General features: G+C 38.0%; 1 protein-coding gene across 2 annotated transcripts; it reads right to left on the bottom strand.

Moving 5' to 3' along the window:
- Window positions 1-438: 438 nt before the first annotated feature.
- Window positions 439-13,217, bottom strand: LOC141899686 (GTP-binding protein Di-Ras2-like). 2 transcript variants are annotated; one of them, XM_074786120.1, is made up of 2 exons: window positions 13,211-13,217; window positions 439-2,329 (listed from the first exon to the last, which is right to left on the bottom strand). In XM_074786120.1, exon 2 carries the CDS (start codon window positions 2,294-2,296, stop codon window positions 1,700-1,702), a length of 597 nt encoding a protein of 198 aa, XP_074642221.1. In that variant the 5' UTR covers window positions 2,297-2,329; window positions 13,211-13,217; the 3' UTR covers window positions 439-1,699. The 2 variants fall into 2 exon arrangements, with proteins under 2 accessions (XP_074642221.1, XP_074642220.1); XM_074786119.1 differs by lacking the exon at window positions 13,211-13,217 and adding an exon at window positions 3,242-3,296.
- Between the last annotated feature and the right edge of the window lie 3,834 nt (window positions 13,218-17,051).

The following is a 17,051-nucleotide window of genomic DNA, read 5'->3' on the forward strand; positions in this document are numbered from 1 at the left end:
CAGACCTAGAACCAGCCTAAGATCTGTGCTACAAAATCAGAGCAATTATCAAGCAATTGGAGTCAGTTTGTAATCGGGTATATGATGACGGACACTGAACCGAATGATGTATAAAACAAACGAATAATTTTCACGTTTTTTTTTTACATGATACTATGTAATCTTAAAACGAAATTCGTTTAAGAGTCAATGTTAACACTGATCTATACAGAAGAGGTACAGTGGCGACCAGCGCTTGAATCTGGAAAAACACATGACAACGTTTTCCCGTATAGATTTCATAACGATTATTAAGAAATATATCATATTACCATAATGATGATAATAGTATAATGATAATAATAGTGATAATAATAATAATAATAATGTACAATATAGATATGAATTTTATATCGTTAGATTAGGATTAGGTAATATAAACAATGTATAAGTGTTGTATTTATTTCCTGATGATTAAACATCTATCTATAAAACATATTTCATTATATGTATAGAGTTTTATTACCAAGAGTGAAGTAGTATGAGGTCGATGGTCTTTCTTACTTTGGTTATTCATCCCTTGTTTGTGTTTTCAAAAATCTTAGTGACGTCGTCGACAAAAGCCATCATCTTCGATTCCCCGAGAATCGTTATGACGTATTTGAGTAAAATTTATGAGAAGGAAAAGGGTTGAATGTTAGATATCGATGTTACCCTGCCTATGATATTGTTAACATAATCTTAATAACATTGTAAACGATGTATATATATGAAAGTAGCAAATCGGGAAGGGACGTCTTTCAGAAAGGAAATGAAGCGCATTCTATTAAGAAATGGCTTCGGAATTATATCCTCAAGACTTGCATATTCATATACGACCGCAATATCTTTAGACATTTTGTATAATGTTGAATCAACGATAGAACTCGCATTATGGTAATCATTAATTTGAATGATGACACGTCCGAGATTTCATCGACGTATCCATGCAGAAACTACGCTTTTACGTAATACAATTTTACAAAAAAAAGATGATTGCGAAACACAAATCAAAAATAACGGATATTGTAAAACCAGGAACCTGTATCGTTAATAGCGGTAACCAGACGATACAACTCAGTGGTTACTGTTTATATCATCGTTTTTTTACTCGTGAACTGGTTAGCAATTAATTCTTGAAACTTTCGTCTGTATCTTGATTATCACTATTGACGTCAATTAAACTATTTTCGCCGGTTAAAATCACACGCAAGACTCAGCAGTTTAAATCGACAACAGCTTTATCTTTTGTCTGTCCCTTCGTAAAAGAAAATCCCCGACAAAAATAACGCAAAAACTATTCCTAGATATATATTTATATATATACTGGGCGGCGTAAAATAACGATCCATTGTCCAGGTTTTTGCCTCAGTCTCTGGTTGCGTAAAATAGTCTAGTTATAATTGCAAAACTATATGAGATTGTTCACAAACCTTCCGCTTGAACAGTAGTAACAAGCATACTTTATCGCGCGATATCCTCGATACCGATTTCCGCAAAAAGGGAATCTCAACGAACGGTTTCCTATCGCAATATCAAACATCATTTCAATTCACAGATAATCAACATGTGCCTTCTGTAACGGTTGAATTTGAGAAGTCCCAAATTTAAAAAGATAGCAGCAGTATGAACGCTGTATCTATCACGGTACGGTAATCAACTACAATTTCACCTTCCACAATCACATCAGTAAACACTTTCCCTTTAACTTTTCCTTACGTTTTTGCGACTTCGATTTCTTAGTTTCGAGCTGTAAACTCATTGTTCGTCGTTTTTCGAGCTGTAAAAGTTCTTGAAATAGTTCTTTCACGTTGTGATTCGTTTTGGCAGAAGTTTCAAGGAAGGCACATGACCACATTTTGGCGCATTCTTTGCCGAGTTGAGTCGCCACTTCGCGAGCTGATTCGTCGCATTTGTTTCCGACGAGCATGATTGGAATGCTATCAACGTCACCTTTAATTTCGATAATTTCTTGATAAATTGGCTTAAGTTCCTCCAACGATTGTCGGCTAGTGATGGAGTAAACCAGGATGAACGCGTGTCCCTTTGATATAGATAGTCTTTGCATTGCAGGAAACTGATGACTTCCAGTTGTGTCCGTGATTTGCAACGTGCAAACTTGTTTATTACAACTTATCACCTGTCGATAAGTGTCTTCAATAGTTGGAATATAACTTTCACGGAATGTTCCTCGGACGAATCGAAGTACAAGTGAGCTTTTACCGACGCCACCGGCCCCAAAAACGACCACTCTATAGTCGTTACTTTGTTCCGGCATGACGCGAAGTCGAATCGAACGGTCCTTCTGGATCTGTAAAGATAAAAGTAGAATAATACAATACAAACTTCTAATCAACTGAAGTTGCTGCTTGCAACACACACCACGCCCCAACCAACCAACCAACCAACCAACCAACCAACCAACCAACCAACCAACCAACCAACCAACCAACCAACCAACCAACCAACCAACCAACCAACCAACCAACCAACCAACCAACCAACCAACCAACCAACCAACCAACCAACCAACCAACCAACCAACCAACCAACCAACCAACCAACCAACCAACCAACCAACCAACCAACCAACCAACCAACCAACCAACCAACCAACCAACCAACCAACCAACCAACCAACCAACCAACCAACCAACCAACCAACCAACCAACCAACCAACCAACCAACCAACCAACCAACCAACCAACCAACCAACCAACCAACCAACCAACGTTAGAAAATTTTCTTCATACATAATTTCAAATTTTGGTTAGACAGAAAGAAAACGTGTTCAGTGTTTAGCTTTCGACTTAACAACAAAATCTTAAATCGATTGCAAGGTGCTTTCTCGTACAAAACCTTCTGACGATATGCGTCTAAAAATGTGATGTCAATTCAGATTCCATATGGTTATAAAGAGCTACTATAGGTCTGTATTTCATATACTATTAGCGATGTTTAAAACCACGAATTGATGCCGAAAACGAATTCTAAAAATCAAAATTAAATAATAGATCATATTGAAATAGTACATCCCTGGCAATCCTGAAATTCACCAAGCATCGTAACGTACTTAGTTCTTACCGTAGAATGTGAAGATGAATTAACCATCTAAGAAAAGTCTGGCCGAACAATAGGTATATGTGACACACGACCTGCTGTCTAACCCAACATGTATATAAATAAGCCAGTATAGCCACCTCAATGTAACGGTACAATTACCTGCTATTAGCGAACAGGACGCCAACGACAATGTAATTCAGTACTGATAATTACACGCGAAAACAAATGACAGTGCCATAGATGTTACAGGCGGGCCACGGATATGACGTCACTTTACGAATGACAACACCCTTGTAATTAATGGCGGTTAGTATTGTTTTCATTATAAATAGCATCGTCATAGTTCGGGGCTAAGAATGATGATAATAACCACCGTTTAGGCTATAATTGCACAACAGTGACGTCAATTGGAATTATTGCATACAATTATTCGGGTTTCGATTGAGAGCCATGCGCTTCAAAATTCAGAAATATCAATAGTGTTATTTCAAAACTAAAATGAAAGTGGTCGTTTTCAGATGGAGTTCTGATCAATATTCTATTTTCATCTTAAATGGTACGTTATTTTTATATTTACTCGTACGCTATTTGGTTGCGCTTGTAAACAGCTTATTGGTGATTGGAGGTCATGGACTTCAGCCCCCGCATCAATCAGGAATTACGGATTTCCGCGAGGACGATCTATACTGACGCCGTCGTTTCTATTCCACAGAAAGTTTCATCATAAAATTTCCACAAAGAGTTTCTATCGCATTACCGTATCTCCGATTCCCCGAGGCGCTGCAAAGTGACTTCACATGCGATTGGACAAAACCTAACTCCATTATCGAGGTTAATCGCAGTTAATGTCCCGTACTTTGTCAATTACTGAAACAATGATTTTGTGAAAATTTCTGTCCGCCGGTATTTTCATCAATTTAGCGTCGAAACTAACGATAAATGATTCCGACAACAAATGAATGGCAATTCTCTGTCGCCTGATTCCTGGTATTTTCTGTCTAGAGATCAAACATAATAGACAGGGTAAGTATTTGATTTTTTTCCAAAAACCGGCTTTTTCGGCAATACGACAACATCCAATAGAAGACATTCTTCGTGTAAGAGATATCGAATGGTAATTACACCGGGCTAAATCGCACCTGGATCTCGAAAAGAAAATTAAAGATACCCGATCTGCCATTCCGAGGGCGTTAGTAAGTTGTCGCATGTTCCATGTTGTCTGGACATGACACTACGGATTGGAAGGTATCGTGTCATTATGACCTTATTCTGCAAGGTCATTCTTACATTATGGTACGGGCTACAACGAGTCAAACCCTAATTGTTGAATACTTTATTTTGGTATGATCTATAGGAATCTATTATCGCAGTAGATGTTATTGATACTGGACTCTCACCCCACATTATATAGAATACTATTCTCCCCTGTACAATAATCCTGGATCGTTGCCAGTTTTTAACCAACTTATAGTTCAAACCATATACTTGTGGATAACCATAAACCACAAAAATGATAAAACACTTATCATAAACTAGTATATACACGATCAAGCTGTATAAAAATCGACTATCGTTTTTCGGTTGATATACATCGGTTCTTATTCCAAGTGATTCGCGATTTTGCGCTTAATGGAAGACAATATACAATAGCCTCCAGGCTGGAAAATATCAATAACAATTTCACGGATTTGCTATGTATATTGGTTTATTGCCGAATCAGAGAAACCATCGCCGGCAGCTGCAACAAAATCCACCGTGCCAAGACTCGCGACCGTCCATGAGATAGAAATCATTTGAAGCCAGCCAGCTATTAATATCATGGAAAAATTGGATACCTCTCTGTGAATATCAATGTCTTTTTTCCTCTAAGGTGTTTTGTGAACTCGGTACAAAGATGAGAGAAAAGGGATGAAATTGTAGTTGTGTTCATTTTGTAAATCAGTGCATCGGTGTGTTTTTATTCAAACTTCTCAGACTACAGTGGAAAATCGTGATAAACCCGTCAAATACAGAAGTCATGTACGTTTTCATATTCGTGACATGTTCATCATACGTCTACTATATTTACGTAGACATGTATGATGTGTGAACCATGTGAAGAGATCATATACAGTGTTCTAAAGACAATCATTCCGCAAAATACCGTGAATTTAAAACTCGCTTCTCTGGGTGATTCGTAACACAGTCATCAAACCTGTTTAAGAAGCACTGTAGCCTTGCTGCATTTTCTCGCAACCAGCATCCGTAACTGCTGCAATTCTTGCAGTTCCTCTTCTTCCGTCAGTTCTCGTTTTTTAGTAACTCCATCAATGGATTCAGCGTCTGTATCGGTATCAACTTCTGCCTGTCCACCAACAGCTCCAGGTTCATCGATGATTACTAATTCATCATCGTTCTCGGTATCAACCTTGTCTACCTGGTCGCCAGTTACTCCCACGATTTCAGGTTTGTTCTTGTCTTGTTCTTGGTCACACGAAACGGCCGATTTCAATTGTTTCTTGGACTCGCACTTTTTTGCCGAAGCCGATAATGTCTTTTTGCCTCTAGCCATATTGCTGTTTTCTGCTAGAAGAAAGACATGTAAATGGCACACATGCAAAAACGATAGAGACAGATTGGTACTTGAGAAAGGTTTGATAATGCATCAGTCGGGGCCAAGGGATAAAATGAAAATAGGAGATGCAGGCCAGGCTAAGATGAGAACATATGTCATTGATAGATTTCCATCAATATCTGCACTACGTTCGATAGAAACAATCAATATATTTCTGAGAATGACGTATAACCTATTGATCCGCAATATCTCCAGCATCATAACGTATTCACAGTCTTACTTCACCGTACATATTCGCCTTGGTGAATTGTAATTAACGACCCATCACTTGCGTGACATCTTCTAGATATTATATGTCTTATATAAGATGGAAAATGATAAATGTGCGTGATATCAACCGATTCAAAGATGGCCTTCGATTCTATAATGAGCACAATTGCAAAAATAATCGCCTGATCGAGAGCGTGTAGGACATCAAATCGGGAAATTACAACGAGAATGTTGGTAGTTTGGTAATGATAATGATGCATGATAGTAAGACGAAGATACTTTATTGATGGAAGTTTTGGCACCGAGTGAAAACTAATGGTTTATAAGGGGTATATATCACGTTCAAAATATATGAATGGATATTTCCTATACAGGGAGTTAGAAACTGAAATGTTAACGCATTTTCTTTTTCTACAAGGCTCGACTCAAAGATGGGTAATATGCGAAGATCTCTTTCTATCCAACGGTCTGTCTCCAGAATTTTTCTGTCGACTTCCGACTAATAAGGTTAGAGTCATAAATGGAACATTTCCCGTCTCGTGAAGAGGTCGTAAAATAGACTGTACAGAAACTAGTGCACCGATCTATTCGCTGATGTCGTTTGCCGATCGTTACGAACAAAGGCGACCGTGAAGTGATCGTGTGAATTTCCGTGATGAAAATAAGTTGATTATACGTGGGACATAGAAGCGTATATATATATACGCGCTGTATGACCAACATTGTAGACATCACCGTGATAAAAATCGTATCAAAACCTTTTAAGATCTCTCGACATTTTGCCAGAAGAGATTCTTAAAGGTCTTCGGGTTACAATGCAGCGATCGAATCGGAAGTCGACAGAAACCGGGGTTTTTAGCATGGTGCGCGTATGATATCATAATGTAGAAGAGTTTGTTGAATTCGTGATTCTTCATTAGTGATAACCGGGGAAATAATGAACGATGCAAATAGTGCTAATGAGCTTCTATTCAATAACAGCAGTGGGTTTCCACGCAACTCGTCGCGCACCTGATCTCTCGGTGATATCGAAAGTTTACATATATTCTTCTTAGCAAACTTTTTGTATTTTTCTCCAATATTCACTTTTACATTGATGCTTAAAAAGAAAAATGATATTTTGTAGCTTGCTGCACGTCCGGAGTTCTTTTTATCTTTTTTTCTTGATTTCCATTTTTACTATTAAGATAATTACCTTAAGATATGTGGTTATAGCTGATACTTTTTGCCACACGTAACAAAACATTACTTTCAATTAACTGGAAAGTTTATGTTATCCGTGAGCAGGCATCTGCTAAAATTAAATAAATTCAGCATCCAGTTCTTTCCGTCCATTAAATCGATTCGTTAGGTCTAGTGACGGATATCGTATGATGGGGCAGGAAACGTTGTCTTTGTTGCTAAAGAGCTTTTATAGAATACAATCTGATGCAATCATGTAGATCTCCCTCCAACCGGGAACTTCTTTAATCCGCGGTTTCAACTCGCATTGCGAAACTAAATCGCTGGCAATCTCAACGATTCTGATTACGTAGCCACCTTTTCACCAACTTCCAAAGTCCGCAATTTGAGCGATACATTTTACAAATTCATGAAGTGTACTTACTAATTTCATCACCAATTCCCAGAGCGAATCGGAAGTCCGTATTCAAGCCTGTTCTAATACACGGTCAAATGAAGACTGTTGCGTATAATTACACAGCGGTCATCGATTACTAATGATCAATGTGATGATCGACTGTTGAGTCAAAGCGGGTTTTGTTAAGTATATACTGTAGCGATAGACCTCGCCACGACATCGAACGAGGAAATGAACCTCACGTGTCAAAGATCAAAGGATTAGCGTCTTAATGCCATGTCGTGATAATACCATCATCAGAATCATCAATTTCACATGTGTCGATGTTAAATCTCATGAAATCTATCGAACAACACCTGCTTTGCTCCCTGATTAAGTGTCAGGCAGTATAAAGCTGCTAATGAAAAAAAACTAAGCCAAACGATCTGGCGTCGGTGTCTGGAAGAAGATACCAACCAGCAGCAAACATAACCGAGTTGCCTCTCTTTTACGGACATACACGCACGGAAGACTTTTATGAATTAATCTTGTATTTTTCGTTGAGCTTTTTCATGCTCTTTTCTATACTAGAAATGTCAGTGTAGACGTATCGATTCAATATTCGTACTTCTTCGCCCAGAGAAATTATTGTGCCATAAAAATGAGTAGATTTAGCCGTCAACACATATCTTAATAGACATTACCGGTAGATACTCGGCAAGTCCGTTTATTGCACGTACTTTCGTCGCATGTAATAGGATTAACTGAATGTACCTCGCCCGACGTCAAATTATTTACTATAACTAATGACAACCCGTCATGTATTTGACCTTAAATTTACCTCTAATCGAAAATCGTTGTTCTCGATGATGTGTCTAATCATCCAGGTCGGGTATCGAAAACGTCGTAGATATACAAGAAGACACTCATCTTTGAACTCGGTCGATGAAAGTTGGAGAAGGTCCTTTGATAAAAACATCACATTCCGAATTCATTAATTAGCAAGATAGATTATAACTATACTACTGCAAAGGAAATTATATAGTCGGGTTTGATTGAAAGAAGTGAATATCCATGAAGATTTTATGTGCTCGTGCAGTTTGATTATCTAACTCCGATGAAGCCACTAGTTGTAAATTTGATTACTGCGGACGGACCTCTAGATTGACAAATGGATCATGAGATGACAAAGTCTAGCTGATTCGGTTGGATCTCTGCTAACAAGTAGCCCTACAACATACAATTGATTTTGTTCACGGGTTCTGTCCACCAGACGTCCATGTCCTTGTGTCTATAGTGCTTAACCAGACTCGTGTGTCTGGTTTAGAATACTAGACGACTCAATAAAATCTTTCGGTCCTCCTTAAATATTGCTGTCAGATATATATGTATGTACTTATAGGGAAGTTGAGATAGACGAAACAAATATATATGCGCAGTAATATACCGAAGTATATTGACACACTCGCACTCTTTTAAAGCTCAACACACACGACGCAGGGAAACACGGAAATAGGAGACAGAAACATTCTTTCGTTTCCGAGCGTCGTGTGCATTTACGAGAAACTAGAAACAAAGTTTCCGGAAAAAAATATTCCGAGATCCGTGTTTCCGTGTTACCCTGTGTCGTGGTGTGCGTTTACGAGAAACTAGAAACAAAGTTTCCGGAAAAAAATATTCCGAGATCCGTGTTTCTGTGTTTCCGTGTTACCCTGTGTCGTGTGCGGCGTCTGGTTCTACGTGAATCACCACGTATTCACAAGGACCACTCGTCTCTCGACGGAACCGCGTGATTTAAAAGCCTGAGCGATATTTCTATCGACGGAAAATGTAGGTCTAGCTCACTCAAATAGAAATTGATTTTCTGTACAACATTCCAAGCATCAGATGCATAGCCGATGATGCGATACGATCAGTCCCAGCAGCTTAATGTAAGCTGATTTGCGGAAGCAATTCTAATGGTTTTACATTGTTTTTCACTTGAATTCTAAAATTGACGTATTTAGATGGATATACATAGTTCTTGTGCAATACACGCACAGTTTCACCTTGCTTTCAACATCATGTGTATAAGTTTTAACATGTGACGGGTAAACATCATTAGCATCTACATCACCTCTGTGTAGGTAATTGAGGTAATGGAACAATGACCGAAACCACCGTACGAATGCCAAGTAATATTTGAACTCATCCACAAGGTTCTGTACAGATATCCTATTCCATCTTTCTCATTGCATTCTCGGCAAATATTGTCACCACGGTATTATAACTCGCGTACCAACTGGTATCGCAGCCTACATACATCGGCCATTCTTTTCACCCCCACGGACGACGACGTGTCGACCCTCGACGGATACTCAACCTACACGGTCAATACAGTCTCAGTGACAACCATCCCAACTTGCAGCTCTTCCAGAGACTTTCCGTCCTGCTAGACGATGTGCAAATACACAACACAAGTATCGGCACAGCACCATAAACATGGCTGCGAATCGGTAGATATCGACAGGACGTAAGCGGCCATTAAGCAATAAATTATTTTCCAGCAACATATAATGTTGCAGTAATGTTGGCGACGTACAGACTGGCATGTTAGTAAATTGGATAATATTTGTTCATGTTATGGTGTACATCAAATTGAGAAACGACGTCAAATTTCAGACGATTTTCTTTCGACTAGTCTGTGTCAATTTCTTGTTCCCCAGCCGGATTCGCACATACGTTACACCGGTTCTTAGTCTAAATGTTCACGACGCTTCGGGTGTCGATACCTGTTTTTATGAGCGAGAATGAGAATATGGCCCTGGTTGAAGTGATTCAAATACAAAAGCTCTCGTTCCTCGCCGATAATTGTAACAAAGAAGTAGTTACTAAATTAACTGACTGATGGAAACTGTCACGTTTTCTCCTTTGTAGTGAACAAAATAATCCGATACTTAGACAGAAAACCTGTATTCACAAAATGAATGTATTTTCTCTAATGAACCATTAGACTTGAAACCAATGGTGCTAGTGACAATTCCTCCTGACGAAACAGTAACGGTTACCGAAATCTTTGATTGGCTTAATTTTCATCGTGACCTTCATGATGCTTGCGTATCTTCATCCAATTCTATGACACAGAAGTCAGTCTTTGGATTGGCAGAATATCAATTGAATATTCACTATCTACTGTGTTCATCCGAATGAATTTTGGAAGTTGACTTCACACAAATTCATAAATTTCCATATCATGAAGCGAGATATGAAGTATAACTATTTCCGTTCAATGATTGTTTATGCAAATCTATCAGCCATGTGACCGGAATTTAAATATTCATATTAGCCGATACAAGGTGCTCGTCGCTTCAGTTCCCACGAGTCAGTTCGGTTGTTCCCATGTGTCGGATTTACATAAACGTCTCATCAATAATTCGTGAATGCAGCTTGCCGGTCGATGCTGAGAGTATAGATAACTTCTTACAAACATCATAACGTACGACATCACCCAGAACGATCATTTATTGCATGAAAATTGAGAATGAAGTCAACTGTCATCGTATCTGAATTCGATTTGTCCTGGTAAACCTGATAAGTTTTACAGTTATTGGATTTTACAGAAATTCTATTTACGATTCTGTGAACGTGTTTAATTCAATATGGGACCAAAATGTGAAAGATGAACAAAAAGTCATAACCTTGACAGTGAAGCCTATGTCAACAGAGATTGAGCAAAATCTTTGCCGATTTCGCACAAATGAATCAAAGGGTCCTACTAGATTCCAAAACATCATTAGCCTGGCAGAATCATTGAAATGCTTTGAATAATGCAGTCTCCTACATAAGTTTTGCGAAAGTGATTTTCTGTGCCAAATGTTGAGAGTTTTTTGTATTTCTTTCTGGAGATAGTATTGAATTCTTTGGATGCATGCAGTTTCTTACAGCAATCTCACGCGATCCAGAAATTCATTTCGTTACGAGAACGTTTTGTATTCCTAACAAGAACGGTATTAACCAACAGGAGAGGCTTGCAGTGAATAAAGCGGTTAGAGTACCCCACCAGAGTTGGGTAATATGCAGCGAGAAGACTGAAGTACGTTTCACGCGAATAGCTATGAAGAGCTGTCGCCCCAATGTAAAAACAGACACATACGAACACATATAATGACAGACAAGGCGTAATAGATATAGATATATACATCAAACCAAAACCCACCCGCGTATGTGTAATATTCTGCTGATACTGGGAGCGTTCTGTATTGGATATCCTGAAATTACAGTCAGAATGCCATCTACGAGAACTAATGACTGTTTTTAAAGTCGCATACGACGACGAAAAGACTCGGAAGAAATCACTACCGTACGAGTTCGTACCATTCGCGTTAGAAAGAGAAAGTGATATTCTTTTTTATTTTTTCGAAGATGTGTAACACCACGTCGAGGTATACCACGACTTATATTATTGCGTAGGTTGTAACCTGAATATGATATCCGCCTAAAAGAACCCCGAGGCAAGAAAACATACATTTCGAAACGCTTCGAGACGATGATAGGCGAATAACACCAAGTGGTTCTTCATTTATTATCCTTACTTTAATGCATTCTCTTTTTATAGTTCCGATATAAAAAAAGCTTCGGGTTTTCATCCTGCGATGTGAGTACTCCTCAAACTTAAGCGCTGTTTGAAATATTCATCAACGTATAATTCAAGCTCAAACTATAATGCTGAAAGCTACGTGGGCGTAATGATTTTTTTATATTTCTATTCTAGCTCTCAACGGGAACAAAAACCCTGCGAATTTCAATTGCTACGAGAGGAGGATTTACGTGAAATTCGAAACACAGCCATCGTCAGCGCAACATACGCCGCTGTTCGCAAGCGTGACGACATTTTCATGAAAGTAACGACAGCTAAAAACCTCTTAATTCGATTCGTCTTTCTCAATTCGGATTGAAATTATGACGAAGTCTATCGAAACACGCAAATGAATTGATGTTGATATAATTATGGTTGATTATTTCAGCATTTTTCAACTTTTGATCGCGTAGTAACTTCACTTATGAATTATTTATAGGCTTTATTATGCACCCTTTTTTCATTCGGCGTAAATCAAATTCAAACGCTGCAAATTACGATCGGGAATATTCCGCGTTGCAGCAATCGAAGCAAAATCGGAAACTGAATTCAGCAATTAAATTTGCCGGTTGCTGTAGAGACAATGTAGACAGTAGCAGCGACGATCCGAACACCTACACAGAGCGTTACGTGCATATACACCATTTATGAGTAGTGAATTCATAAATAAATGATTGAGAAATATGATGAATTGTTCAATTAGCGAGAAGAGTATGAATATAATCGACTTTGCATATAGCTCAAACATTGCGCCGTATTTACACGTGGATTCGTCAACACGGTTTGGTGATACGGGCACATGCTTATGGTCGTTCAAAATGATAATGATACATCAATTTTATCAAGAAATTATTTGTTTGATATCAAACGACTGCTAGAAATACAAAATAATTACATAAAACTGTTAAATATTCTATATTTGTGATTTACCACGTATCCCGGCTGCTGTATGACTATTATCATCACAGTTTATTTAAATTCGTAATCTATTCAGAAATAGAAGAAAATTCGCGGGAAAAAAAGGAGTAAATGAGGAAAAATTAGACGGAATGTTTTAGAATGTTAGAACGAAATTTATCTATAAGAAATATAGAAATCAACTGTTTTGAAAATGATTGTTTGAATACATACCGCGTTTGTTTCGCCCTCAGCCATCGTAATGAATTCCGTCATGGTTACGTGAAAAATATAATAATCCCCGTAAGAATCTAGTCTCGCGATCGACTACTTCTCTATGCTATATATGTATATACTTGAGCATCGTCCGGATGATGGTTTCGGTACAGCTCCAGTGCTACATTGATAACTGATAAATGGCCATGGTGGGATGGAGGCAAGTCGAGATCGATCGGTTTATAGTCTGTTACGCGGAACCGAGTTCACATCGCCATCTCAGTTGCGAGTCGTCGTGTCTAGGATTGAGGGAGGTGTAGGTGGTAGCTACTGTTGTTATGTTGACAGTACGAGAGATTATATCGCCAGCGCTCACGAGGGTCTCATTTTCATGACGACTCGCTGCTTGTCGAGTAATGAAAATCCGCGAGTGATTTTTCATTTTGTGCATTAAAGTACATTTCATTTTCGTATATTATCATTTTTGTCACGTTTTTAGTCTACTCTAATCGATGACAAAATCAGGCGCCTCTCAAAGAAATATTCATTACGCGTACAACAATAGGTGGCGCTAGATACTAAACTAAGTGTCGATAAATCAATGCGCGACAAACGTGATTTATCATTTAAAAATTCCACCCACTAAAACATCAATTACGTGTTATTTCGCTGGGATCGTAAATTTTTTTTCTGTATTCCATTCGATGGAATGTCCAGCTATTAGTCAGCACAGTAATCATTTTACTATCGGGTCCATATCATTAGATTAACAACATCTTAGACACATAGCCCTGAAGCCAGGATTGCCACGCTGAATAAGTGTTGGCAGTGTAGGAGTCATATCATGTTTGATTTTACAGTTTCAAGCCGCCTCCGTTACCTAACCTTCAACTCGCTGGCAATATCTCACATAGATCAGGGACAACGAAGAAACGTCTTTATTATAGTTAAATACAGTACAGATTTCCCGAGGGAATAAATAGACTGAGCAGAAGCAGATATCGGGGCGGTACACTGAGAAATTGATAAAATATTGATAGAGCGAAAGAAGGTTGATCTGAGGGTCACCATGTGTACCGTGTATAGATTTCTGCCTTATGGTTACTGATGTTAGGAGTTGAACGTATATTATTGAAACATTTTGATGGTTAAGATTTCAATCAAATTTTAGCTGGCCCATTGCAAATGAATTATTTACATTTTGAATGGCAGGAATAAGGTTTATCAACCACGACCATAAACACATTTTATCTACTTTTATCCATCTACGCCTTAATTTCAACGTATAAAAAAACGTAACGTCGCCTATCCATAAAATCAGAAAAAAACAACGTGAAATCATGATAGTTATTACAACATCGCTCTATCGACAAAACTCAGAAAAAAACAAATCTCTACATGATTGGTGTTATTATGTGTGTGATTGAAGGCAATGATAAACTAGCGCAATAACACGAAAATAAAACACGGATGTATATATATATATGTCTATCGACTAACTTACCAGTGGCGGCATTTCGGATTTGGAACGGCGACCTCGGGTCGGTGTGGATCGTATCGTCGCCATACTCTCAATAATAACACACATATACAGTAATGCACCGGTGGTCGTAATTAATCGATTTGTGACGATGAATTAATTATTAATTCGGCGATGATGCTGCGGCGACAAAGATATCATCCTAGTTTCATATTCAACCGTTATATGAGCATTATCTAACGTGAGACCCGTCTTCTGTTAAACGTATATAAAACTGGATGAAAATTCGCCCGTACTTTTCATATATAACTATAACCACACCCTAATGCCGAGTACAAAATATAAATATTGATCAAAACGTTGATTTGCCGACACAGAATCCTCATATTATGTCTTCAGATGATTGAACTTATATTAGACGAGATCAATCAGACGAATACATGATAATACCAGCCGCAGATCAATCATCAACCATTCATATACTATTTAGTCCTTTTTGAAGACATTCAATTCTATTTTTAATACAGTGAGAATAAATGATCTTTAAAATATACAAGATGTGATACTAATTTTAGTGGTTTCTTAGAAGACTTCTATTCTTAGTGAATTTGCTTCAGGGACGTCGTCCTGTCAAGTTTCTACGTGTACGAGTTAAGAAACGTTGGCCAACCTGGGAGTGGCACTGATATAAACACGAATAACGAATTTGATTAGATAAATTTGATCGAGTCTAAAATCAGAATGCATTTAAACCGCACTGACTCTTGATATATATATTCAGTGTATATTGTGCTAATCGAATTTGCAAAGAGTTGAAACGAACGCGTCTAAACAGACAAACATATCATTAATTACGTTTTCGCTGATTCACCTGAGGAAAATCAACTGAAAAAGCTAAAACTCATCGTAAAAAACACCTAGAGCTCTTTTATCGTTTGATCTTGACATATATACATTACCGCATTCATAGGATAAATATTGACAATTTGGTTGCATCAAATGTCAAACAGTCTTAGTATAGGTATAAAGATGTTTATGTATATCAATACTTTATAAGGGTGGTTTTTTCAGAGGAAACGTCACAATGACATCAGAATGACATCACGAACAGTAATAATTGACGTCACGCCATAAAAGATAGCGTTCAACGAGCTCGATACATTTTAGCTCGGGATTATAGACGGCCCGCTAAATCTGAGCTGTTCATCAATCCTGTGACAGACAGACGAATTTACTCGGAATCGATTTTCGCCGAATTTTGAAGTGTACCAAGGGACGCGAGGCGAATTTTTTCGTCGGTACATCGACTGGCACGAATCAAACATATTGAGATAGCATCGGTGAATTCTTGTCAACAACATCGAGTAAGTTAGTCGGCAAAAAAAGATACTGAATCGTTTAATCATTTGATCGGCGAATTTATTCGGCGAATCAGTCATTCGCACCGAATTCGCCTAAATGTGTCAACCTTGAATTCAAACCACGGGCGAAACATATGGCGAACGATTCGCCGAAGAATTTCGCCTAGTCTGTCACAAGCGTTAGTTATTCGATACGGGTGTCACGTAATTGGGAAATTAGAGTTTCGTTATGTTAACATTGTTTGAATGATTGATTGTCACAAATGCATGTTGCAACAGTTTTCATGGTCGTAGAATAATAATAGCGAAAATACACTATATAAACATATCTCTTCTATTCGCTTACGCCTCAATGATTATTGATATTAGCGATAATAATGCATCATACAACGATGAATTTATACATTTTATACATTTATTAAGTTTATTTCTGCGATCATTGCATTATATTTTTGTCGAAAATACTTCTGACGCATATCAAATTAGTGTAATGAATGTAATCTAATCTGAAATTGACTTCTAAAATTTCAAAATGCAAACATCAGTCTACTGAGTCTATTCTCGTCTACACGGAAAGACGATCAGTGACCAGTCGTTTTTTCAATCATTTTTTAATATATATCAAGTTTTTCCTAATGAATGCCATGACGTGTCAAATTCACCGAACGAGTGGTTTAACAAGTTGACATGTACCAAGAAAGGCGAGTCTATTAGTTAGATCCTTATACTGTGATATAATTTGCCCCGAATATGATAGACAGGAAACCCATCTAATCCCGACGTGGGAGGAAGATCTAATATGTGACTCTTCTTGGAAAACGTATCATCACTCAGGACAAGATAACGAAGCAAAAACTACTTACACCGAGTAGAAATATTCGCGTTATCGATGTCTATTCACCCTGTATTCATGTGACAAATTAGCAGTACCGAATATAACATACGTGCATTTATTGTTTATACTCGACCCTTATTATATACAGAATTCCCGGGACTGGAGACCACTTAACGCGCCTTT

This window comes from Tubulanus polymorphus, chromosome 2, assembly GCF_964204645.1.
Source record: "Tubulanus polymorphus chromosome 2, tnTubPoly1.2, whole genome shotgun sequence".
Lineage (NCBI taxonomy): Eukaryota > Metazoa > Nemertea > Palaeonemertea > Tubulaniformes > Tubulanidae > Tubulanus > Tubulanus polymorphus.

Bases quoted from the DNA above. Each gene is read 5' to 3' on its own strand.
- LOC141899686 (XM_074786120.1), bottom strand. From the start codon at position 2,296: ATGCCGGAACAAAGTAACGACTATAGAGTGGTCGTTTTTGGGGCCGGT.